The 25490-nt window shown below is 46.1% G+C and overlaps 1 protein-coding gene across 1 annotated transcript in view; it reads left to right on the forward strand.

Annotated features, from left to right (window-relative positions):
* The window catches only part of LOC102119850 (uncharacterized), a 115494-nt gene that overhangs the window by 57331 nt on the left and 32673 nt on the right, over positions 1-25490 (forward strand). The window contains exons 13-29 of the mRNA XM_065547188.1: positions 1218-1352; positions 2938-2993; positions 3983-4007; positions 5979-6046; positions 6473-6503; positions 9861-9931; positions 10392-10416; positions 12413-12483; positions 12912-12942; positions 14900-14967; positions 15437-15461; positions 17894-17964; positions 18427-18451; positions 20602-20672; positions 21135-21159; positions 23148-23218; positions 23647-23677. Coding sequence (XP_065403260.1) covers positions 1218-1352; positions 2938-2993; positions 3983-4007; positions 5979-6046; positions 6473-6503; positions 9861-9931; positions 10392-10416; positions 12413-12483; positions 12912-12942; positions 14900-14967; positions 15437-15461; positions 17894-17964; positions 18427-18451; positions 20602-20672; positions 21135-21159; positions 23148-23218; positions 23647-23677 — 900 coding nt within the window. The remainder of the gene's footprint in view (positions 1-1217; positions 1353-2937; positions 2994-3982; positions 4008-5978; positions 6047-6472; positions 6504-9860; positions 9932-10391; positions 10417-12412; positions 12484-12911; positions 12943-14899; positions 14968-15436; positions 15462-17893; positions 17965-18426; positions 18452-20601; positions 20673-21134; positions 21160-23147; positions 23219-23646; positions 23678-25490) is intronic.

Raw genomic sequence — 25490 nt, forward strand, 5'->3', positions numbered from 1 at the left:
TGCTTGTCGAGGGTGATTCAGTTGAAGGGAAGTTCATTCTTGGCACAGCCATCAAGGGTAGTTAGTCTGGAATGTCCTGTGTTCCGAACCAGCTTGGGGGCCAAGCAGAACGTGGTCCCTTGGTGTGGTCAGTTGGTGGAGGGCTGCTCACTGCCAGAGAGCTGACAATACAGGGTGCTGGGTAGGATGACCAGACATTTGCATTTGTTCCTCAGAGAGGCTTCGTTTGCAGGAAAGTGCCATATTTTAGCCCAGGTGTTAAAACCTAGAGACAGGAGTTATGTTTTGTTTAATGATTTGAGCTTTTTCTGGACTCAGCACCTCTTCCAATACCTTGACCTTCCTAAAGAGCCGTTGGTGCAGGAGGATTGAGAAAGGGAGTGGAAAGAGCTCCAGGTCCAGGGTCCGGGCCATGATTTAGAGGCCTCAGGTGTTCAGGGATCTCTGTCCCCGGAAAATCAACCAAATTCCTGTCTCAGATCTATCATTGGTCAGTGTTGGGACTCTGGGCACTTCAAATCTCTTCATTTCACTTCCCTGAACTGTCACCTCTGAGTGGCAGCCCCTGCTCTGCCCATCTCTCTGAGCTGATGTGGGCCCCACAGGAAATTCGAACAGAAACTTTTCACGAGTTCTAAAGCATGAGACACATGTCAAGAATGAAGAGAATTTTACCCTCCACTGCCCTGGAGTCCCCCAAGTGCCTTCTCTGTTAACCACTACCAAGGGCCTGACTTGTTCTTGCAGACATGAAATAATTGAATTCAACCCTCTATGGCACTTAGGAAGCACCCGTCTTAAGGCTTTTGGTCTGTTTAGCTGTTTTTACCCTTTTAACATAACATGGGCTATTATCAGCATTTCCACATTCAGACTAAGGATCGGAGGCCCAGAGGGGTCTGTAGAACTCCCTCAGATTCTGGCAGCTTCTCAAAAGTCCTCGAGCTCAGATTCTCTGCACCAGACCCTACGCTCTCGGTCAGTCCAATCTGCCTTTCTGTAACGTCTCATCTCAATACAGGCATTTGCCTGCCCCGTTGTAAGTGCAACCCACAGTGCAAGTTCTTTCTGAAGCCAAACTCAGATTCAGGGGACTTTGCTCTGCAGATGACGAACAATGGGATCAAACATGTAAGCTGTGAATAAATAATGACTCATTTATCTGATCTTCTGCAGCAAGATATCAACAGCTGTCTTTATTTTAATTCACTTCCCAGCATGTTCTGTTGAAGATCCAAGAGCGGGTCCTGGGGTGCCCAGGGAGTCCTCCGTCCGCCGCCGCAGGCGTAAGAAGGGAAACCTCCGTCGCTGGTGTCCCAGCTGTGTGCGCCCTAGAGTCGTACCAATGGAAGGTACCGTCGAAACTCAGTCGTTCAGTTCATTCACGATAGGATTTCTAGATTCTTCAGTGTCATATTTCAGACAATTGTAAAATTGCTACACTGTATTCTTTGTTTCACGTGTACGTGTTTAAATGTATTAAGTCAGTCACTAGTGCTGCAACTATAGCAGTAAAGGTGTATTTCCATTCCCGGTTTGGGTTTCCTTTTAATAGTAAAGAACATCTCAGTGCAAATTGTAGACATTTTGCTGATTGTTAAACATTAACTAACAAGGATCTTTTTCTGAGACAGTGTTGCCAGGTTTGTAAAGTGATGGACATCACTTCAAACTGTTTGGAAGTAACCTAAAAGTGAAGGAAGTGGTACCAAAAATTTCCATATACCCACCTTCCTCAGTTTTGTGATCCCATCTTACGTGAGTGTGATAACGCTTGTAACAATGGCTGAGCCAATAGTGACACGTTCTTATGAACAGAAGTCCGGGGTGAGCATCAAGGTTCACTCCGTGTCGTCCAGTCTATGGGTTCTGACAAACTCACAATGTCCTTTGTCACCCTGACAGAATAATTTCACATCCTAAACATGACCTGAGCTGCATCTACTAATTCCTCTCTTCTTTTCTGAGAATTCCTGCCAACCATGGATGATTTTACTGCCTCTATAGGCTTCCTTTTCCAGAATTTCATAGAGTTGGAATCATGTCGTATGTAGCTGCTTATGACTAACTTATTTTACTTAGCAATATACATGTAAGATCTTTTGTATCTTTTTGAAGCTTAACAGCTTAATAATTCTTATCAGTGAACAATAGCCCATTGGTTTCATCGAACAGTGTTAATATATAATTTTCTTTGTGATTAGCCTGGTTGGAGGTTTACCAATTCTATTGATCTTTTCTAAGAAGCAGCTTTTGGTTTTGTTGAGTTTCTTTGTTTATTTTGTTATTTCTATTACATTGATTTCTGCAAATATTATTATGTTTTGGGGGAGGGGGGTTGTCTGGTTTACATTACACTACACTTTTTTCTCTAGTTTCTTAAGGTGGAAAGTAAGACATCTGGATTTGGATTATGTTTAACTTAACTGCACAGAAGTGTGAATGGCACTGATGACCCTGAAGTGTGCACTTGATTATTAAAATAATAAATATGATGTATTTTGGCCACATATTGATTTTAAAGCCACTAAAATGAATGATAAGTGCAGGAGGAGCATGTGTATATCCAGGAAAGATAAATGACATTATAACATTTGAACAACAAAAGGAAATTTACCAGGCCTCAAAAACACACAAGGTGTGTTGGGACACTGTCATGGAATCAGCAGTGCATCTGTGTGTCGCCCTGTGTGAACACTGCCTGTTTCACAGTGGTGAGGTGGCTTAGCCAGAGAACCAGGCCCTGACTTCTGTGGCTTTCCTGATGGTCTCATTTGCCTTTCCTTATCACCAAGGAGGGTATCCCAGTGGTAGCCAAGTTTCTCCCCTTAACTCACCTCCTTTACACATGCCATCCCCCTGTCCCCAGCACCCAACGCTGCCTACGGGATTCCTTCTGTGGAACCAACATGCTGACAGCTACTCTGTGTTTTCTAGATCACGAGGACCTGGCGCGGGAGCCTTCATCTGAGGATGTCCCAGGCATTTACATGGTAAGTTCTTCTTTATGTTTCTAAGATGGAAATTTTGTTGCTCTTGGTTCTTTTTATTTTATTTGAAATGAGATATGAAAATCTTGCCGTGTACATCATATAGATGACTTACAGAATTTTTTGGTGGGAAAATGTGAGCGTTCATTACCAGGTAAGAAATGATCTCAGTTGAGTGCGGTGGCTCACGCCTGGAATCCCAGCACTTTGGGAGGCCAAGGCGGGCAGATCACGAGGTCAGGAGATTGAGACCGTCCTGGCTAACATGGTAAAACCCCGGCTCTACTAAAAATACAAAAAATTAGCCAGGCGTGGTGGCGGCGCCTGTGATCCCAGCTACTCAGGAGGCTGAGGCAGGAGAATGGCAGGAACCCGGGAGGTGGAGCTTGCAGTGAGCGGGAATTGCGCCACTGACTCCAGCCTGGGTGACAAGAGTGAGACTCCATCTCAAAAAAAAAAAAAAAAGAAAGAAAAATGATCTCAGATAGCATTCTTAGATGACACCTTCAGTTACGAACTATATGGTAGAAATACATTTTTTTAGGGAAAAAGCTTTCTTCTTATAACATTGTGACTATACAACCAAAACAATCTTAAATGTCTTGCATAAAAATCTTGTGCCTTTCCAGAAGTGTCTTCTAGGCTTTATTTTGGGACCCTTGCCTCAACCACTGTCTCCCATCTGCTTTTCTAATATCACTAGTAAAGACAAGACCTGTATGGTGAAACACCATCTCTACTAAAAATACAAAAATTAGCCAGGCATGGTGACCGGCAACTGTAATCTCAGCTACTGGGGAGGCTGAGGGAGCAGGAACAGTTGAGCCCAGGAGACGGAGGTTGCAATAAGCCAAGATCATGACACTGCACTCCAGCCTGGGTGACAGTAAGATTCCAGCAACAAAAAAAAAAAAAAAAGAAAAGAAAAACCTGTGCACACAGGACACGGCATGGTCTGACCCTTACAGTGTTTTATTTTTCTCTAAATGCAGGTGGACAAAGCCACACAGACAAAGAGTACGTATTCTGGGATCACCCCTATGCTGAGGAAAAATTCTAGTGTTGACACAGGTGACACTTTCTTGCCTCATTTTTCTGGAGAGCCACTCTGGTTTGAACTTCCTGCCAGAAATGTGATTCAAGCACTTTTGTCTTAAGAAGTGAAGAACCCGGTCAAGAAATGTGACCATTGGCTCTAGTGCCTGGAAGGCACAGTGTCATTTGGAGAGAAGAGTGTGCTGGGCATCAGGGTTGGGAAGTATGGAGGAATGAGTCAATGTGGAGTGATTGTGAATATCTCTGCGAGTTTGTGTGCTTTTCCCCAGAAAATATGTTCCCATGTGCAAAGCACAACACAAAGATTGATACTCTGAACCCAAAATTTCATCACCACTGCACTTTCCAAAAATCAACCCATTCATTCCTCATCACAGCTGTAGTGGAAGGTTAAGTTTAATATCCCTAGTCATCACATGGAGATGATGTAGAGATAAATTTTCAGGCTTTTGGTCTCCTAAATGGAAATGGCATAGATGAACTCGGGAATGGGTGGAAGGTTGATGCTGTGGGCTACTAGTCTGAAGTTATCACGTGGCCCTGGTGTAACTTGTCACCCTGTCAGAGAGTCCTTAGCATCTGTGTATGTGGAAGTGTGTTGGCCTATAAAGATCTCAAGCACTGTGTACCACAATAGAATGGTCTCAATGGTCAGCTGACCCAGAGTTTGAGTAGGTTCATTGTACAATGGACTTTGGTGCGGTTGTTAGTATGACACATACAGAGAGAGTTGCCAGGCATTTGGTCTTAAGTGATGGGGTATTCCTCACCTCCTGGTCAAAAGCAAGGAACATTCAGGGACATTCTATTGTATTTAATGACATCGTCACCACAAACATTAGAAATGTTCCAATTCAGTATCACACATACCTAAGACACAGGACCTAACAAAATTTCAAGGAGCCTGTTGGCTGTTATTCCGGTGCCCATCTCCTCTCCTGGAATCTTCCGCACAACTGGGTTAGAAAGGGTCAGCACCCCCGCCTGCTGCCCCCCAGGAAGTGCTGTCCCAGTCCTGGGGCCAGTGTGAGCATGAGCAGCAGCGGACCCCATGACACACACACGTTGACAGGAAGAGCAGAAGGACAAACATCACAGGCCAAGGAGGGGTCATCTGTAAATGGTAGGATAATTCAGTATTTTCATCTTGATTTAGTCTTCTTTAAAACAAAAGGTTACTGAATGCATACAACATTTTGGCTAGAATTAAATCTCTACTTTGAAGAAATGTTGCTTTTTATCTTGTTCAAAATGTTCTGGCCGGGCATTTTGGATGGCCAAAGCAGTCGAATCACTTGAGGTCAGCAGTTCAAGACCAGCCTGACCAACATGGAGAAACCCAGTCTCTACTAAAAATACAGAATTAGCTGGACATAGTGGCGCATGCCTGTAATCCTAGCTACTCTGGAGGCTGAGGCAGGAGAATCGCTTGAACCTGGGAGGCTGATGTTGCAGTGAGCCGAGATCACACCATTACACTCCAGCCTGGTCAAGAAGAGAAAAAGTCCGTCTCAAAAAAAAAAAAAAAAAAATTGTTCTAGAAGCGATGAAAAACACAGCAACAGGACATGTGGATCCTGCGAAGAAAATGATCTCAAGGGGATCAAGAAGGGAGGGCAAATTAGCTCAGGTCAGATTAGGAAGGAGGAGCCCTATAGGGAAACACTGTGTGGTGTAACCGGTTTCAGAGGGGTTAGTTCATGTGCAAGACGTTGCCTTAGCTAGAGGACCAAGGCCCTGTCTTCTGTGGCCATCCTGATGCCGTCCTTCACCATTTGCCTTCCCTCACCACCATGGAGGATGGACCGGCAGAGGCTGAGCCTGTGCTGTGAACACACCTTTCCACACGCCAGCCCCGGGTCCACAACTCCAAGACCACCTGAGGGATTCAGTCAGTGGAGCTCATGTGCTTATAGTGACTCTGTTTCCCAGGTGACAAGGAACATCAGGAGGATGTGCCAGGACAGACATCCTCGGAGGAAGCCACAGGGGTTCACATGGTAAATTCTTCTTTTTTCCTCTAAAATGGAAATTTTATTTCTCTCTGTTTCAGTTGAATTAAGATGTATACATCTTACCATGTACATTATAGGTGACTTACAGAATTTCTTGGTGGGCAAATGTCAGAGTTCATTATCACCAAAAAAAATGATTTCAGATGGCATCCACATTTGCAAACTGTATGTCAGCAGGCATTTTCCTCAAGAGAAATGCCTTCTTCTTGAGAAGTATTTGGAATTGTCAAACAAAAACATTGGAAAATCTTGCAGAAAAATCTTGTGCCTTACAATGAATGTCTTCTAGATATTGGGGCCATTGTCTCAACCACTATTTTCCATCGGTTTTTTTAGTGTCAAGTTAAGAAAAGACCTATGCATGCAAGAGACAGCATGGTCTGACCCTCATAGTGTTTTCTTTTTCTCTAGATGCGGGTGGACCCAGCCACACTGGCAAAGAGTACGTATTCTGGGGTCATCTCTTTGTTGAGGTTTGAAATCCTAGTGTTGCAAAGGTGGCGCTGTTTGCCCTAGGGTGTGAGTGGCAGGGCGAGCACTTGCCTTCCTAGGAGGATGGAGGGTGACTCATGCATTACGAGGTGGGGAAAGACAAATGTGACTGTGGTACAGCAGAGGCTCCTGGATGTCCCCATTGAACCCACTGTGGACAAAGGTTGGTTGGCTGCTTGTTTCTGAAGGCTTTTGCAAAACAAGTGAACGCATTTGGTTTCGGTCAATAGGAATAGAACCTGAACCAAAGTACAGCCTGTGTTTTTTCTTGGAGTATGCGTTTGGTGGAAACTTATGTGTATATATTGAATTTAATTGCTGTGTAGGTGTCAATACTTATCCCACATTTTAAAACAATCAGGCTGGTGTGATTTTAAAATGTCCCTCGCTAACCTCAGAAACTTATCTCTTCATAACCCAATTCTCCTAGTCATGTTTAATCTCTAGAATACAGTTTCTGTGTGGTACTCGGGGGCTTCCTGCTGAGTGATTAAAGGTAGAAATCTGTGTTACCAACATTGAGGCCCTAAGAATTCACAGGCAGCTGCCCACTGGGCTCTATGAGGGAGAGAGCAGGCTACAGCCTTGGCCTGGGCCTGCAGAGGGACATGATTTGGAGGAGCAGAAGGAAGGCATGAGGGCAGCAAAGCCATGGGGGACGCCGAGGTGCAACATCAGGAGAGTCAGTTCTACATCATCACCTGGGCGTGGGCGGAATGTTCACGCCTCATCGGAAGGAAGAGTTGAGCTCCGACTTCATGGCTGGCCTGAACATTGGCCGTCTTCCTACGAGCCTGGTCATAGGAGCTCCTTCCTTGTTTCTAGTCTTCTCCATCTTTCTGTGTATTGAGGGCAATGGCACCACCAGAGATTAGTGAGAGACAGAGAACAGGAGTGAGTTCCTGTAATGTTCAACTTAGCCCAGAGAGGACATGATCAGCAGGGACGGATTGAGGGTCAGGCCAGACACGGAGTAGTTTCCATGCTTGATCTCCCTGTGGCTGGGACAAAGAACAGCTTCTGGGAGTCTCTGGACAGCTGGCCCTTCTGTAGCTATTATTGGCCAAGGGTGGCCTGGCCCAGAGTTCCGTTTTACTGGAGGGAAACCTCAGCTCCCAGGCTGAGCAGGTACCCAGTGCTGGTGTCAGAGGAGGTGAGGAGACCCTGCTCTAAGGCAGGCTGAGCCCAACAAAGGGAGAGGGGCTGCCCTGGCGTTAGGTGGTCCTTGCACCTTTCATGTGTGATCTATAAGACATGAATTTCTCTGTATCTCTGAGACAGCCTTGCAATCATCAGTCCAAAAGTCTGTTGTCTCCTACTCATAGGTGGAGGAGTCCTGGCCATGGCAGGTCACGGGAGGGCAGGGACTGTGTCCTCCTCATTCCTTCTCATCCCAGAGCTCAGTCCTGGGCAGCCCATCTTGGGCCCCAGTGATGTTCTGATGCCAGCATTCCTGTTCTGAAATCTAGCACATGTTGTAAAGGCTTTCTGCTCTTTTTCTGTAGTCTCTGGGTTCCCACACTTACCCAGGAGCCTGCCTGGGTTCTAATCCAGGGTCAGGGGAGAAGAGTGTGGGCTCCTCATGCAGTGAGGTTTTCTCTTCTCTGCTCCTGCGGTTCTGCTCATGTCTTTTCCTGAAGTGAGCACGGAATGATTACAATAATAAATTTTGTATATGTTTTGCCACAATAATGTCTCAAGTTCAGTAAAAGGGATGGAAAGTGAAGGAGAAGCATATGTAGACCCAGGAAAGACAAATGACATTGTCAAATTTCAACAGGAAAGTGGAAATTTCCCCGGCCTCTAAATGCGTAGGGGAAGGATGAGACACTGCCACGGCATCGGCAGTGCGTGTCTGTGCTGCCAAGGCTCTGTCTTTCATGGCTTTCCTGATGGTCTCACTGACCTTTCTTATCACCAAGGAGGATGTTCTGGCAAGAGTTCCGTTTTTGCAGTTAACCCCCCTTGTCTACATGTGCCAGCCCCGTGTTTTTAGCACCCGAGTCTCCCTGACGGGTTCCTTCAGTGCACCCAACATGCTCAACCCAGAATTAGAGTTGGTTTATTTTAGAGTGGACTTTGGTGTGGTCAGAAATGTGAAACACACATGGCGAGGTCACAGGCTTTTCGTTCAGTGGTCGTGTTATTCCTCAGATCCTGTTTAAAAGCAGAGAACAGGCTGGGTGTGGTGGCTCACGCCTGTAATCCAGCACTTTGGGAGGCCAAGGCGGGTGAATCACTTGAGGTCAGGAGTTAGAGACCAGCTGGCTAACACTGTCTCTACTAAAAACGTAAAAATTAACTGAGTGTGGTGGCAGGTACCAGTAATCCCAGCTACTTGAACCTGGGAGACGGAGGTTGCAGTGAGCCCAGATAATGCCACTGCACTCTACCCTGGGTAACAGAGTGAGATTTTATCTCCAAAAAAAAACAAAACCGGAGGATAATCACGGGCATATTCTATTATGTTTAATAACACGGTTGCCGCCAGTGTCACATATGCCCTAATTCAACCCACACAACCAAGACTCAGTGCAGAATAGGAACTCAAGGAAGAACTAGGGTGTTATTCTGACGTCCATCTCCCCCGGTGAATTTCCTGCATAGCTAGTTTAGAGAGTGTTAGCGTCCCCACCTCCTGCCCCCCATGATGGGTTGTCCTGGTGTTGGAGCCAGCGTGAGCGTGAGCAGCAACTGATTTCACAGACACATACATTGTGTTGAAAAGGAAGAGTCGAAGGGCAAATATGCTAAGTGTGTGTCATCTTTCAATGATAGGATAGTTGACTATTTTAAAATGTTGGTTTAATTCTCTTTGAATCAAAGGTTCAGAGAAGTCATAACTCTTTTGACTAGAATTAAATTTTTTTTGAAGAAAGGTGGCTTTTTATGCAGCACAAAATGTTTCGGGTGGAGGATGATGATCAGCAGCACCCGTGGATGCTGTCGGGGAAATGACCTCAGAAGGGATCACGAAGGGAGGGCAAGTTAGCTCAGGTCAGATTAGGAAGGAGGAACCTGACACGCTGTAGGGAGGGTCGCCTGCCCCGTGTCCTGTGCCCTCTTTGAGATCAGCTGTGTCTCATTGCTGAACTTGCCTTAGCTAGGGGACTAAGGCTCTGTTTCCCATGACTTTCCTCATGGTCTCATTTGCCTGCCTTCACCACCAAGGAGGATGGGCCTACAGCTCCGTCTGTGGTAACCCACTTTCTTCACACATGCCAGCCTCGTGTCCACACCACGCAATACAACCCGAGGAATCTTCTCAGCAGAATCCATGTGGTGACACTTACCCTATGTCTCCTAGATCCTCAAGAGGACCTCGCAGCAGAACATCCATGTGAGGCACCTGTTGAAAGGGTCCTCTCTGTTATCAACGTGAGTTCTTCTTTCTTTGTCTGAAAGGGGAATTTCATTTTCCTAGGTTTCTTTCAATTTCACTTGAATAAAGATAGGAAAACCTTACTAACATGTACATTATAGATGCCTTAGAGAATTTCTTGGTGGGAAAATGTAAAATGAGAATTCTTTACCAACTAATAACTAATTCAGGATGACATTCTTGGATGACAGCTTCAGTTACAAACTATGTCAGCAAGCACTTTCATCAGGAGGAAAACCTTCTTGAAAATACTGAACTTACCACGAAAATTAACTTTAAAATCTTGCACAAAATCCTGGTGACTCTGTACAAGTGTTTTCTAGGCTTTATTTTTGTGGCCGTTGCCTCCACCAGAATTTCCCATCTGGCTTTCTAATAGCACTAAGTTAAGAAAAGACCTGTGTACAAGGACAGCACGATCTTACCCTCACAGTGTTTTCCTTTCTCTAAACTCAGGCGGAGACATTCACAGAGACAAATGGTACGTAATCTGGGATCACCTATTTGGTAAGGAAAAATCTTAATGTTAAGAAAGGTGACACATTCTTGCCTGGTATTATCGGGAGAACCATTCTCCTTGGAACTTTCTATTGGAAATGAGGTTAGGGTAGAAATTACTGAGTGTACTGAAGAGGGGTGATCATCCTACGTAGTGCGTGTTAGCTGCAGTGTCGTTTTTATGACATCGAATGAGGTGCATCAGGGTGGGGGGTGTAAGGAGTCTGTGTAGAATGATCATGAGTGTCTTTGGGAGGATGTGTACATTTCTCCAGAAAGCATGTTTCCATGTGCACAGCTCAACACAAAGATGAGTGTGGTAAGTAAAAATCCCATTACCACTGCACACCGTGCGTCAATCAGCCCATTGGCCCTCCACCACGGCTGTAGCTGAAGGGCAGTTGGAGATCCCCAGCACTCAGGTGGAGATAGTGCAGAGATGAATTTGCCAAACTCTTTATCTCCTCAGTGGAGGAGGCAGAGGTGCACTCAGGAGTGGGTGGAAGGTGATGCCATGGGCTCCTACTCGGCAGTAATCACGTGGTTCTGGTATAATTTGTCATTATGGCAGAGAGCTTGAGCACCTAGGTGTGCACATGAAATCTGGATAGCCTTCAGAAATCCCAAATACTGTCTCTCATGTAGGATTGTGTCAATGGTCACATAACTCAGTGTAGGGATAAGTACATTTTACAGTGGACTTTGGTGTGGTCACAAATGGCAAACAGACATTGAGAGGTCAGGCTTTTGGCTGCAGTGCTGTGTTAATTTTCTCATCTCCTGGTGAAAAGCAGAAAATGATCAGACATGTTATATTGTATTTAATGAGATAATCACCACAATCCTTACACGTGCTGCAGGTCAGCACACACACCCAAGACACAGCAGCAAATAAGAACGGAAGGAACAACTTGGGTATTATCCTGGTACTCATCTTCTCGCTGGAATCTTCTACAGAGCTGGGTTAGAGAGGGTCAGCGCCCCCACCTGCTGCCCCCCAGGGTGGGCTGTCCTAGGGCTGGAGCCAGTGTGACCATGAGCAGCAGCAGGCCCCACGGCACACACACACATTGTGTTAAAAGGAAGAGCCGAAGGACAAACATCACATGCCAAGTAGGAGTCGTCTGTAAATGGTAGGATAATTGAGTATTTTCAAATCTTGGTTTGGTCTTCTTTAAAACAAAAGGTTAGTGAATATAGAGAATTCTTTAGCTAGAACTGAGTCTCCTCGTTGAAGAAAGGTTGCTTTTTATCTAGTACAAAATGTTCTGTCCGGCCACGGTGTCTGACACCTGTAATCCCAGCATGGTGGGAGGCCCAGACGGGTGGGTCACCTGAGGTCGGGAGTTGGAAACCAGAGTGACCAACATGGAGAAAACCCGTCTCTACTAAAAATACAAAATTAGCCTGGCGTGGTGATGCATGTCTGTAATCCCAGTGACTCAAGAGGCTGAGGCTGGAGAATCGCTTGAACCTGGGAGGCTGAGGTTGTGGTGAGTCGAGATCATGGCATTGCACTCCAGCCTGGGAAAGAAGAGCAAAACTCCTCATAAAAAGAAAAACAACGAAAAAAGTTCTAGGAGGGACAAAACACACACAGCAGGACATGTGGATCCTGGGGAGGAAATGACCTCGAGGGGATCGAGAAGGCAGGACAAGTTAGCTCAGGTCGGATTAGGAAGGAGGAGCCCTGGATGCTGCAGGGAAACGCTGTGTGGTGGGCCCTGTTTGAGATGGGTTATTTCATGTGCAAGAGGTTGCCTTAGCTAGAGGACCAAGGCCCTGTCTTCTGTGGCCTTCCTGATGCCGTCCTTCACCATTTGCCTTCCCTCACCACCATGGAGGATGGACTGGCAGAGGCTGAGTCTGTGCTGTGAACACACCTTTCCACACACACCAGTCCTGGGTCCACAACTCCAAGACCACCTGAGGGATTCAGTCAGTGGAGCTCATGTGCTTATAGTGACTCTGTTTCGCAGGTGACCTGGACGATCTGGAGGAGGATGTGCCAGAGCAGACATCCTCGGAGGAAGCCTCAGGGGTTCACATGGTAAAGTCTTCTTTTATCCTCTGAAATGGAAATTTTATTTCTCTCGGTTTCTCTCTGTTTTAATGGAACTAAGATGTATACATCTTACCATGTACATTATAGGTGACTTAAGGAATATCTTGGTGGCAAATGTCAGAGTTCATTATCAACTAAAACATGCTTTGAGATGGCATTCACATTTACACACTGTATGTCAGCAGGCATTTTCCTCAAGAGAAATGCCTCCTTCTTGAGAAGTATTTGGAGTTGTCAAAAACAATGGAAAATCTTGTAGAAAAATCTTGTGCCTTTCCACGAATGTCTTCTAGATATCGGGGCCATTTTCCCAACCACTATTTACCATGTGTCTTTTTAATGTCCACAAGTGAAGACCTGTGCACCCAGGAGACAACATGGTCTGACCCTCATGGTGTTTTCTTTTTCTCTAGATGCGGGTGGACCCAGCCACACTGGCAAAGAGTACGTATTTTGGGGTCATCTCTTTGTTGAGGTTTGAAACCTCAGTGTTGCGAAGGTGGCTCTGTTTCACCTGCATTTGCTGAAGGGCTTCTCTTGTTTGAGCTTCCTTTAGAAATGAGATTTGGGAAGTTTGATTTAAAAAATACGAAGAGTCAGGCCGGGCGCAATGGCTTATGCCTGTAATCCCAGCACTTTGAGAGGCCGAGACAGGTGGATCATCTGACGTCGGCAGTTTGAGACCAGACTGACTAACATTGGGAAATCCTGTCTCTCCTAAAAATGCAAAATTAGCCGGGCGTGGTGGTGCATGCCTATAATCCCAGCTACTCAGGAGTCTGAGGCAGGAGAATCAGTGGAGCCCAAGAGGTGGAGGTTGTAATGAGCTAAGATTGTGACATTGCAATCTAGCCTAGGGAACAACAGTGAAATCTGTCTCACAAAAAAAAAAAAAAAAAGGACCAAAAACTAAGAGTCCAGTAAACGACTCTAACCATGATACTGTCATCCCAGGAAGCAGCAGTGTCATGTAGCGTGAGGTGCTACATCAGGGTTTGGAGGGACAGAGGAGCGAGTCTATATGGAATGATTGTGGATGTCTGGGAGTGTGTGTGCATTTCCCCAGAAAACATACTCCCATGTTCACAGCACAACACAAGCATCAGTGTTCAAGGAAAATTCCATCACCACTGCACAATTTGCATAAATCAACCCATTCATCCTCCACCACAGCTGTCCCTGAAGATAAATTTAGCATCCCCAGTCCTCAGATGGACATGGTGCAGAGACGAATTTCCCAAGCTCTTGATCTTTTAAATGGAAGAAGCACATGTGACCTCGGGAATGAATGGAAAGTTAATGCCATGGGCTACTACCCGGAATTTGTCACAAAGCCCTGGTAGAATTTCTTGCTAGGCCAGGTTGTTCCAGCACTTGTGTGTGCGTGTGGGAGAATGAAAACCTATTCAGATCCCAAACACTGTCATGACTGGGTGGTGTCAGTGCTCAGCTCACCCAGGGTTGGTTTGAGCAGGTACATTGTACAGTGGGCTTCAGTGTGATCATTAACGTAAAACACAGAGTCCACAGGCTTTTGGTCTACAGCAGTGAGGTCATTCCTCAGCTCCTGTTGGAAAGCAGACAATGATGAGTGGCATATTCTATTGTATTTAATGAAATAATCACTGCACGTCTTAGAAATTCAGTAGAACCCAATCCCAAGACACGGCTTCCCATAAAATCTCAAGGATCAACCTGGGTGTTAGCCTGGCACCCATTTTCCCTGCTGGAATCTCCTACATAGCTGGGCTGGAGAGGGTCAGTGCCCGGCCCCCGGCCCCCTCGCTGCTCCCATGACAGGCTGTCCCGGTGCTGGAGTCAGTGTGAGCATGAGCAGCAGTGAACCCCACGGGGCACACACTTTGCGTTGAAAAGGAAGAGTGGAAGGACAAATCTCACAGGCTAGGTAGGGGTCATCTTTAAATGGTAGGATAATTGGGTATTTTCAAATCTCGGTTTAATTGCCTCATCACAAACAGTTAGTTAATGAAATCTTTTGGCTAGAATTAAATCTCTTTCAAGAAAGGTTGCTTCTTATTCAGTACAAAACCTTCTAGAAGGGGTGATATACAGAGCAGCAGCACATGTGCGTTCTGAGGAGGAAATGACTTTGGCAGGGATCAATAAGAGGGCACTTGAGCTCAGGTCAGATTAGGAAGGAGGAGCCCTAAGAGGCTGCCAGGGACACACAGCCTGCACTATGTGGTGTGCGCTGTTTGAGGTTGGCAATTTCACGTTTACGAGGTGGCCTGGAGCTAGAAAGCCAAAGGCCCTGATTCCCTTTCTTCCCTGCGTCTGTCCTGCTCTGCTGTCCTCCTCCCCCACCCACCTCAAGCAATGTTTCTGAATTGTTCGTGAGCAACAGCACCAAGGTGCTGACGGTCACTGTGTGTCCTCCTAGTTCCGCCGGGACATCTGCAGGCGTGGTCCAGTGACAGCGAAGACGAGGAGGTCCCAGAGGATGTGGAGGTCAGGCCACCTGGATTTGTCTGAGAAAAACTGCTGCTTTCTTAGCTTTGTATTATTTGGGTGAAATTAAGATACGAGAATGTGACAACATATATCTTAGATTAGTTACACAATGTCCTTGGGAGGAGCTTTAAGTGAGAGTCTGTTCCCCACTGAGGGTTGACTCAATACAGAGGGAGAAAGTGACAGCATCCACCACACATTGTGGGGCAGTGAGTTTGTGCCTTTACCAACTTGGTTCTCTTTCGAACAAAATCACTTACTGGCCAACCAACATGGACTTGAGAGGAAACGTCCTCTGAGAAAAATGTGTCTTTACTGTGATTCGATTTGCTCTGTTCTTCTTTTGGGTTCCTCTGAATACCGGTTTCCATCTTGTTTTCTAATGTCACTAAGTGAAGAAAAGTCCTGTGCACACAGGACACAGCAGGTTCTGATGCTCATAGCAATTTACTTTCTGTCATTACAGAGATCCTCAGGAGTTACAGAAAAGGGTACGTATTGCGGAAGCCCTCCCATCCTGATGAGTCCCCCAGATGATGAGTAATGTGCCACGGTCTCGCTGGCCTTCCTGTGGACAGGCAGCCTGAGTGGAGCTTCCTCTCATGGATGAGGACCTAGGCTGTAATGGGAGGGAGGGATGGTTGTTGCAGATAGAGCATGATGGTCACATTCTGCAGTCCCTGGGAGCAACTGCGTTCTCTGAGGATGGGGTGAGTTTGTGCGAATTGATTTGCTGCGTGTCTTTTCGAATTCAAGTGGTGAGTGTCTAAAATACATAATGTCAAGGTCATGTAGAGGCCCAGCCTCTATCCCTCAGTCTAGTCTGGTTTCCGTGTTCTGTGCTCAGGAAACACAGCAACATGAAAAGGTAACCGAAGGGCTTGCCCTAGGCTGTGAGTGGCAGGGCGAGCACTTGCCTTCCTAGGAGGATGGAGGGTGACTCATGCATTACGAGGTGGGGAAAGACAAATGTGACTGTGGTACAGCAGGGGCTCCAGGATGTCCCCATTGAACCCACTGTGGACAAAGGTTGGTTGGCTGCTTGTTTCTGAAGGCTTTTGCAAAACAAGTGAATGCATTTGGTTTCGGTCAATAGGAATAGAACCTGAACCAAGTACAGCCTGTGTTTTTTCTTGGAGTATGCGTGTGGTGGAAACTTAGGTGTATGTATTGAATTTGATTGCTGTGTAGGTGTCAATACTTATCCCACATTTTAAAACAATCAGGCTGGTGTGATTTTAAAATGTCCCTCGCTAACCTCAGAAACTATCTCTTCATAACCCAATTCTCCTAGTCATGTTTAATCTCTAGAATACAGTTTCTGTGTGGTACTCGGGGGCTTCCTGCTGAGTGATTAAAGGTAGAAATCCGTGTTACCAACATTGAGGTCCTAGGAATTCACAGGCAGCTTCCCACTGGGCTCTATGAGGGAGAGAGCAGGCTACAGCCTTGGCCTGGGTCTGCAGAGGAACATGATTTGGAGGAACAGCAGGAAGGCATGAGGGCAGAAAAGCCATGGGGGACGCCGAGGTGCAACATCAGGAGAGTCAGTTCCACATCATCACCTGGACATGGGCGTAATGTTCACGCCTTATCTGAAGGAGGCGTTGAGCTCCAACTTCATGGCTGGCCTGAACATTGGCCGTCTTCCTAAGAGCCTGGTCATAGGAGCGCCTTCCTTGTTTCTAGTCTTCTCCATCTTCCTGTGTGTTGAGGGCAATGGCACCACCAGAGATTAGTGAGAGACAGAGAACAGGAGTGAGTTCCTGTAATGTTCAGCTTAGCCCAGAGAGGACATGATCAGCAGGGACGGATTGCGAGTTAGGTAAGACACAGAGTAGTTTCCATGCTTGATCTCCCTGTGGCTGGGACAAAGAACAGCTTCTGGGAATCTCTGGACAGCTGATCCTTGTGTAGCTATTATTGGCCAAGAGTGGCCTGGCCCAGAGTTCCGTTTTACTGGAGGGAAGCCTCAGCTCCCAGGCTGAGCAGGTACCCAGTGCTGGTGTCAGAGGAGGTGAGGAGACCCTGCTCTAAGGCAGGCTCAGCCCAACAAAGGGAGAGGGGCTGCCCTGGCGTTAGGTGGTCCTTGCACCTTTCATGTGTGACCTATAAGACATGAATTTCTCTGTATCTCTGAGACAGCCTTGCAATCATCAGTCCAAAAGTCTGTTGTCTCCTACTCATAGGTGGAGGAGTCCTGGCCATGGCAGGTCTCTGGAGGGCAGGGACTGTGTCCTCCTCATTCCTTCTCATCCCAGAGCTCAGCTCTGGGCATCCCATCTTGGGCCCCAGTGATGTTCTGATGCCAGCATTCCTGTTCTGAAATCTAGCACATGTTGTAAAGGCTTTCTGCTCTTTCTCTGTAGTCTCTGGGTTCCCACACTTACCCAGGAACCTGCGTGGATTCTCATCCAGGGCAGAAGAGTGTGGGCTCCTCATGCAGTGAGGTTTTCTCTTCTCTGCTCCTGCGGTTCTGCTCATGTCTTTTCTTGAAGTGAGCACGGAATGATTACAATAATAAATTTTGTATATGTTTTGCCACAATAATGTCTCAAGTTCAATAAAAGGGATGGAAAGTGAAGGAGAAGCATATGTAGACCCAGGAAGGATAAGTGACATTGTCACATTTCAACAGGAAAGTGGAAATTTCCCAGGCCTCTAAATGCGTAGGGGAAGGATGAGACACTGCCACGGCATCGGCAGTGCGTGTCTGTGCTGCCAAGGCTCTGTCTTTCATGGCTTTCCTGATGGTCTCACTGACCTTTCTTCATCACCAAGGAGGATGTTCTGGCAAGAGTTCCGTTTTTGCAGTTAACCCCCCTTGTCTACATGTGCCAGCCCCGTGTTTTTAGCACCCGAGTCTCCCTGACGGGTTCCTTCAGTGCACCCAACATGCTGACAATGACTCCGTGTTTCCTAGAGCGTGACGAAGACTTGTTGTGTGAGCATCCACTCGAGATACTATCTGAGATGTTACTAGGCTCTTTTGAGGTAAAGTCTTTTTTGTTTATCTGAGGTGGGAATTTTGTTTCTCTTGGTTTCCATATAAATGGAGGTAAGATATGATAATCTTTCCGTGTACCTTATGGATGACTTACGGAATTTCTTTGTGGGCAGGTGAAAATGAGACTTTATTACCCAGCAAGAATGAATTCGAGATGACATTTGTAGGTGACAGGTTCACCTAAAAACTCTATGGCAGTAAGCATTTTCCATGGAAGTTCTTTCTTCTTGTAAAGAATGGTGAACATGCAGTGAAAATAAACTTGAAAATCGGGCACAAAAATCTTGTGCCTTTGCACGTGTCCTCTAGGCTTTATTTGGGGACGTTGTGTTGACTGTTTTCACTATTTCCATTGGGTTTTCTAATGTCAACAAGTGCAGTAGAGACCTGTGCACACAGGACACAGTGTGGTCTGACTCTTGTAATGTTTTTCTTTTCTCTAATTGCAGAAGAGCATTGACGTAGAGACAGAAGGTATGTATTCTGGGATAGCTTTTTTAAAAATTGTTTTTATTTTACTTGGAAGTCTGGGATGCATGTGTAGAACGGCAAGTTTGTTAAATAAGAATAAATGTGTCATGGTGGTTTGCGGCACCTATCAACACATCATCTAGGTTTACTGCTCAGCCTGCATTACGTATTTATACTAACGCTCTCCCTCCCCTTGCCCCCCACACAGCAGGATTTACTTTTTTGCTAAGGTAATATCTTTTCAGAAGGTGCCACTTTTTTCTGTGCATTTGGTGGAGAATTTCTCTGGAGCTTCCTAACAGAAATGAGGTTTTAGGCAGTTTGGTATGAAAAACAGTAAGACTTTGGTACAGAATTGTGACCATCTTTCTGTAGTCTCTGCAGGAAGTGGTGTCCCGTACATGAAAGAGGGTGGTGTGCATCAGGTTTGGGAGGTGTGGAGGAGAGAGTCTGTGGGCAGTGAATGTGTCTTTGGGATTTTTTGGGCATGATCATAGCACAACACAAGGATTAATTTGTTTTTTTTAAGACTATTCCATCACCCTGCACACTTTACATAAATCAACCTTTTCATTCTCTACCACAGTTGTCTGAAGTTAAGTTTAATATCCCCAGTCATCAGATACTGGTTGGGCAGGGATGAATTTCTCAACGTCTGGCTTTCTCTGTAGAGGAGGGAAATGGGAAATCAGGAGTGGGTGGAAGGTTGATTCTATGGGCTACTGTCCAGTATTGATCTCACAGCCCTGGTATAACTCATCAGTCTGGCAGACTTTGAGAACCTAGGTGTGCATGTGGAAGTTTGATAGCGTATAGACATTCTAAGCACTGTCTGTCCTCATAGGATGGTCTTAATGGTTGCATAACCCAGAATTAGAGTTGGGATGTTTTAGAGTGGACTTTGGTGTGGTCAGAAATGTGAAACACACACGGCGAGGTCACAGGCTTTTCGTTCAGTGGTCGTGTTATTCCTCAGATCCTGTTTAAAAGCAGAGAACAGGCTGGGTGTGGTGGCTCACGCCTGTAATCCAGCACTTTGGGAGGCCAAGGCAGGTGAATCACTTGAGGTCAGGGATTTGAGACGAGCCTGGCTAACACTGTCTCTACTAAAAACACAAAAATTAACTGAGTGTGGTGGCAGGTGCCAGTAATCCCAGCTACCCAGGAGGCTGAGGCAGGAGAATGACTTGTACCTGGGAGACGGAGGTTGCAATGAGCCTAGATTATGCCACTGCACTCTAGCCTGGGCAACAGAGTGAAATTTTGTCTCAAGAAAAAAAAACGGAGGACATTCAGGGACACAGTCTATTCTATTTAATAACACGATTGCCACAAGTGTCACATATGCCCTAATTCAGCCCACACAACCAAGACTCAGTGCAGAATAGGAACTCAAGGAAGAACTAGGGTGTTATTCTGACGTCCATCTCCCCCGGAGGAATTTCCTGCATAGCTAGTTTGGAGAGTGTTAGCGTCCCCACCTCCTGCCCCCCATGATGGGTTGTCCTGGTGTTGGAGCCAGCGTGAGCGTGAGCAGCAACTGCTTTCACAGACACATACATTGTGTTGAAAAGGAAGAGTCGAAGGGCAAATATGCTAAGTGTGTGTCATCTTTCAATGATAGGATAGTTGACTATTTTAAAATGTTGGTTTAATTCTCTTTGAATCAAAGGTTCAGAGAAGTCATAACTCTTTTGACTAGAATTAAATTTTTTTTGAAGAAAGGTGGCTTTTTATGCAGCACAAAATGTTTCGGGTGGAGGATGATGATCAGCAGCACCCGTGGATGCTGTCGGGGAAATGACCTCAGAAGGGATCACGAAGGGAGGGCAAGTTAGCTCAGGTCAGATTAGGAAGGAGGAACCTGACACGCTGTAGGGAGGGTCGCCTGCCCCGTGTCCTGTGCCCTCTTTGAGATCAGCTGTGTCTCATTGCTGAACTTGCCTTAGCTAGGGGACTAAGGCTCTGTTTCCCATGACTTTCCTCATGGTCTCATTTGCCTGCCTTCACCACCAAGGAGGATGGGCCTACAGCTCCGTCTGTGGTAACCCACTTTCTTCACACATGCCAGCCTCATGTCCACACCACGCAATACAACCCGAGGAATCTTCTCAGCAGAATCCATGTGGTGACACTTACCCTATGTCTCCTAGATCCTCAAGAGGACCTCGCAGCAGAACATCCACATGAGACACCTGTTGAGAGGGTCCTCTCTGTTATCAACGTAAGCTCTTCTTTCTTTGTCTGAAAGGGGAATTTCATTTTCCTAGGTTTCTTTCAATTTCACTTGAATAAAGATAGGAAAACCTTACTAACATGTACATTATAGATGTCTTAGAGAATTTCTTGGTGGGAAAATGTAAAATGAGAATTCTTTACCAACTAATAACTAATTCAGGATGACATTCTTGGATGACAGCTTCAGTTACAAACTATGTCAGCAAGCACTTTCATCAGGAGAAAAAAACCTCCTTGAAAATACTGAACTTACCACCAAAATTAACTTTAAAATCTTGCACAAAATCCTGGTGACTCTGTACAAGTGTTTTCTAGGCTTTATTTTTGTGGCCGTTGCCTCCACCAGAATTTCCCATCTGGCTTTCTAATAGCACTAAGTTAAGAAAAGACCTGTGTACAAGGACAGCACGATCTTACCCTCACAGTGTCTTCCTTTCTCTAAACTCAGGCGGAGACATTCACAGAGACAAATGGTACGTAATCCGGGATCACCTATTTGGTAAGGAAAATTCTTAGTATTAAGAAAGGTGACACATTCTTGCCTGGTATTATCGGGAGAACCATTCTCCTTGGAACTTTCTATTGGAAATGAGGTTAGGGTAGAAATTACTGAGTGTACTGAAGAGGGGTGATCATCCTACGTAGTGCGTGTTAGCTGCAGTGTCGTTTTTATGACATCGAATGAGGTGCATCAGGGTGGGGGGTGTAAGGAGTCTGTGTGAATGATCATGAGTGTCTTTGGGAGGATGTGTACATTTCTCCAGAAAGCATGTTTCCATGTGCACAGCTCAACACAAAGATGAGTGTGGTAAGTAAAAATCCCATCACCACTGCACACCGTGCATCAATCAGCCCATTGGTCCTCCACCACGGCTGTAGCTGAAGGGCAGTTGGAGATCCCCAGTACTCAGGTGGAGATAGTGCAGAGATGAATTTGCCAAGCTCTTTATCTCCTCAGTGGAGGAGGCAGAGGTGCACTCAGGAGTGGGTGGAAGGTGATGCCATGGGCTACTACTCGGCAGTAATCACGTGCTTCTGGTATAATTTGTCATTATGGCAGAGAGCTTGAGCACCTAGGTGTGCACATGAAATCTGGATAGCCTTCAGAAATCCCAAATACTGTCTCTCATGTAGGATTGTGTCAATGGTCACATAACTCAGTGTAGGGATAAGTACATTTTACAGTGGACTTTGGTGTGGTCACAAATGGCAAACAGACATTGAGAGGTCAGGCTTTTGGCTGCAGTGCTGTGTTAATTTTCTCATCTCCTGGTGAAAAGCAGAAAATGATCAGACATGTTATATTGTATTTAATGAGATAATCACCACAATCCTTACACGTGCTGCAGGTCAGCACACACACCCAAGACACAGCAGCAAATAAGAACGGAAGGAACAACTTGGGTATTATCCTGGTACTCATCTTCTCGCTGGAATCTTCTACAGAGCTGGGTTAGAGAGGGTCAGCGCCCCCACCTGCTGCCCCCCAGGGTGGGCTGTCCTAGGGCTGGAGCCAGTGTGACCATGAGCAGCAGCAGGCCCCACGGCACACACACACATTGTGTTAAAAGGAAGAGCCGAAGGACAAACATCACATGCCAAGTAGGAGTCGTCTGTAAATGGTAGGATAATTGAGTATTTTCAAATCTTGGTTTGGTCTTCTTTAAAACAAAAGGTTAGTGAATATAGAGAATATTTTAGCTAGAACTGAGTCTCCTCTTTGAAGAAAGGTTGCTTTTTATCTAGTACAAAATGTTCTGTCCGGCCATGGTGTCTGACACCTGTAATCCCAGCATGGTGGGAGGCCCAGACGGGTGGGTCACCTGAGGTCGGGAGTTCGAAACCAGAGTGACCAACATGGAGAAAACCCGTCTCTACTAAAAATACAAAATTAGCCTGGCGTGTTGATGCATGTCTGTAATCCCAGTGACTTAAGAGGCTGAGGCTGGAGAATCGCTTGAACCTGGGAGGCTGAGGTTGTGGTGAGTTGAGATCGTGCCATTGTACTTCAGCCTGGGCAATAAGAGCAAAACTCCATCTCAAAAAAAGGAAAAAGTTCTAGGAGGGACAAAACACACACAGCAGAACATGTGGATCCTGGGGAGGAAATGACCTCGAGGGGATCGAGAAGGCAGGACAAGTTAGCTCAGGTCAGATTAGGAAGGAGGAGCCCTGGATGCTGCAGGGAAACGCTGTGTGGTGGGCCCTGTTTGAGATGGGTTATTTCATGTGCAAGAGGTTGCCTTAGCTAGAGGACCAAGGCCCTGTCTTCTGTGGCCTTCCTGATGCCGTCCTTCACCATTTGCCTTCCCTCACCACCATGGAGGATGGACTGGCAGAGGCTGAGTCTGTGCTGTGAACACACCTTTCCACACACACCAGCCCCGGGTCCACAACTCCAAGACCACCTGAGGGATTCAGTCAGTGGAGCTCATGTGCTTATAGTGACTCTGTTTCGCAGGTGACCTGGACGATCTGGAGGAGGATGTGCCAGAGCAGACATCCTCGGAGGAAGCCTCAGGGGTTCACATGGTAAAGTCTTCTTTTATCCTCTGAAATGGAAATTTTATTTCTCTCGGTTTCTCTCTGTTTTAATGGAACTAAGATGTATACATCTTACCATGTACATTATAGGTGACTTAAGGAATATCTTGGTGGCAAATGTCAGAGTTCATTATCAACTAAAACATGCTTTGAGATGGCATTCACATTTACACACTGTATGTCAGCAGGCATTTTCCTCAAGAGAAATGCCTCCTTCTTGAGAAGTATTTGGAGTTGTCAAAAACAATGGAAAATCTTGTAGAAAAATCTTGTGCCTTTCCACGAATGTCTTCTAGATATCGGGGCCATTTTCCCAACCACTGTTTACCATGTGTCTTTTTAATGTCCACAAGTGAAGACCTGTGCACCCAGGAGACAACATGGTCTGACCCTCATGGTGTTTTCTTTTTCTCTAGATGCGGGTGGACCCAGCCACACTGGCAAAGAGTACGTATTCTGGGGTCATCTCTTTGTTGAGGTTTGAAACCTCAGTGTTGCGAAGGTGGCGCTGTTTCACCTGCATTTGCTGAAGGGCTTTTCTTGTTTGAGCTTCCTTTAGAAATGAGATTTGGGAAGTTTGATTTAAAAAATACAAAGAGTCAGGCCGAGCGCAATGGCTTATGCCTGTAATCCCAGCACTTTGAGAGGCCGAGACAGGTGGATCATCTGACGTCGGCAGTTTGAGACCAGACTGACTAACATTGGGAAATCCTGTCTCTCCTAAAAATGCAAAATTAGCCGGGCGTGGTGGTGCATGCCTATAATCCCAGCTACTCAGGAGTCTGAGGCAGGAGAATCAGTGGAGCCCAAGAGGTGGAGATTGTAATGAGCCAAGATTGTGACATTGCACTCTAGCCTAGGGAACAACAGTGAAATCTGTCTCAAAAAAAAAAAAAAAAAAAAAGGACCAAAAACTAAGAGTCCAGTAAACGACTCTAACCATGATACTGTCATCCCAGGAAGCAGCAGTGTCATGTAGCGTGAGGTGCTGCATCAGGGTTTGGAGGGACAGAGGAGCGAGTCTATATGGAATGATTGTGGATGTCTGGGAGTGTGTGTGCATTTCCCCAGAAAACATACTCCCATGTTCACAGCACAACACAAGCATCAATGTTCAAGGACAATTCCATCACCACTGCACAGTTTGCATAAATCAACCCATTCATCCTCCACCACAGCTGTCCCTGAAGATAAATTTACCATCCCCAGTCCTCAGATGGACATGGTGCAGAGACGAATTTCCCAAGCTCTTGATCTTTTAAATAGAAGAAGCACATGTGACCTCGGGAATGAGTGGAAAGTTAATGCCATGGGCTACTACCTGGAATTTGTCACAAAGCCCTGGTAGAATTTCTTGCTAGGCCAGGTGGTTCCAGCACTTCTGTGTGCGTGTGGGAGAATGAAAACCTATTCAGATCCCAAACACTGTCATGACTGGGTGGTGTCAGTGCTCAGCTCACCCAGGGTTGGTTTGAGCAGGTACATTGTACAGTGGGCTTCAGTGTGATCATTAACATAAAACAGAGTCCACAGGCTTTTGGTCTACAGCAGTGAGGTCATTCCTCAGCTCCTGTTGGAAAGCAGACAATGATGAGTGGCATATTCTATTGTATTTAATGAAATTATCACTGCACGTCTTAGAAATTCAGTAGAACCCAATCCCACGACACGGCTTCCCATAAAATCTCAAGGATCAACCTGGGTGTTAGTCTGGCACCCATTTTCTCTGCTGGAATCTCCTACATAGCTGGGCTGGAGAGGGTCAGTGCCCGGCCCCCGGCCCCCTCGCTGCTCCCATGACAGGCTGTCCCGGTGCTGGAGTCAGTGTGAGCATGAGCAGCAGTGAACCCCACGGGGCACACACTTTGCGTTGAAAAGGAAGAGTGGAAGGACAAATCTCACACGCTAGGTAGGGGTCATCTTTAAATGGTAGGATAATTGGGTATTTTCAAATCTTGGTTTAATTGCCTCATCACAAACAGTTAGTTAATGAAATCTTTTGGCTAGAATTAAATCTCTTTCAAGAAAGGTTGCTTCTTATTCAGTACAAAACCTTCTAGAAGGGGTGATATACAGAGCAGCAGCACATGTGCGTTCTGAGGAGGAAATGACTTTGGCAGGGATCAATACGAGGGCACTTGAGCTCAGGTCAGATTAGGAAGGAGGAGCCCTAAGAGGCTGCCAGGGACACACAGCCTGCACTATGTGGTGTGCGCTGTTTGAGGTTGGCAATTTCACGTTTACGAGGTGGCCTGGAGCT

Source organism: Macaca fascicularis, chromosome 6 (genome assembly GCF_037993035.2).
Source record: "Macaca fascicularis isolate 582-1 chromosome 6, T2T-MFA8v1.1".
Lineage (NCBI taxonomy): Eukaryota > Metazoa > Chordata > Mammalia > Primates > Cercopithecidae > Macaca > Macaca fascicularis.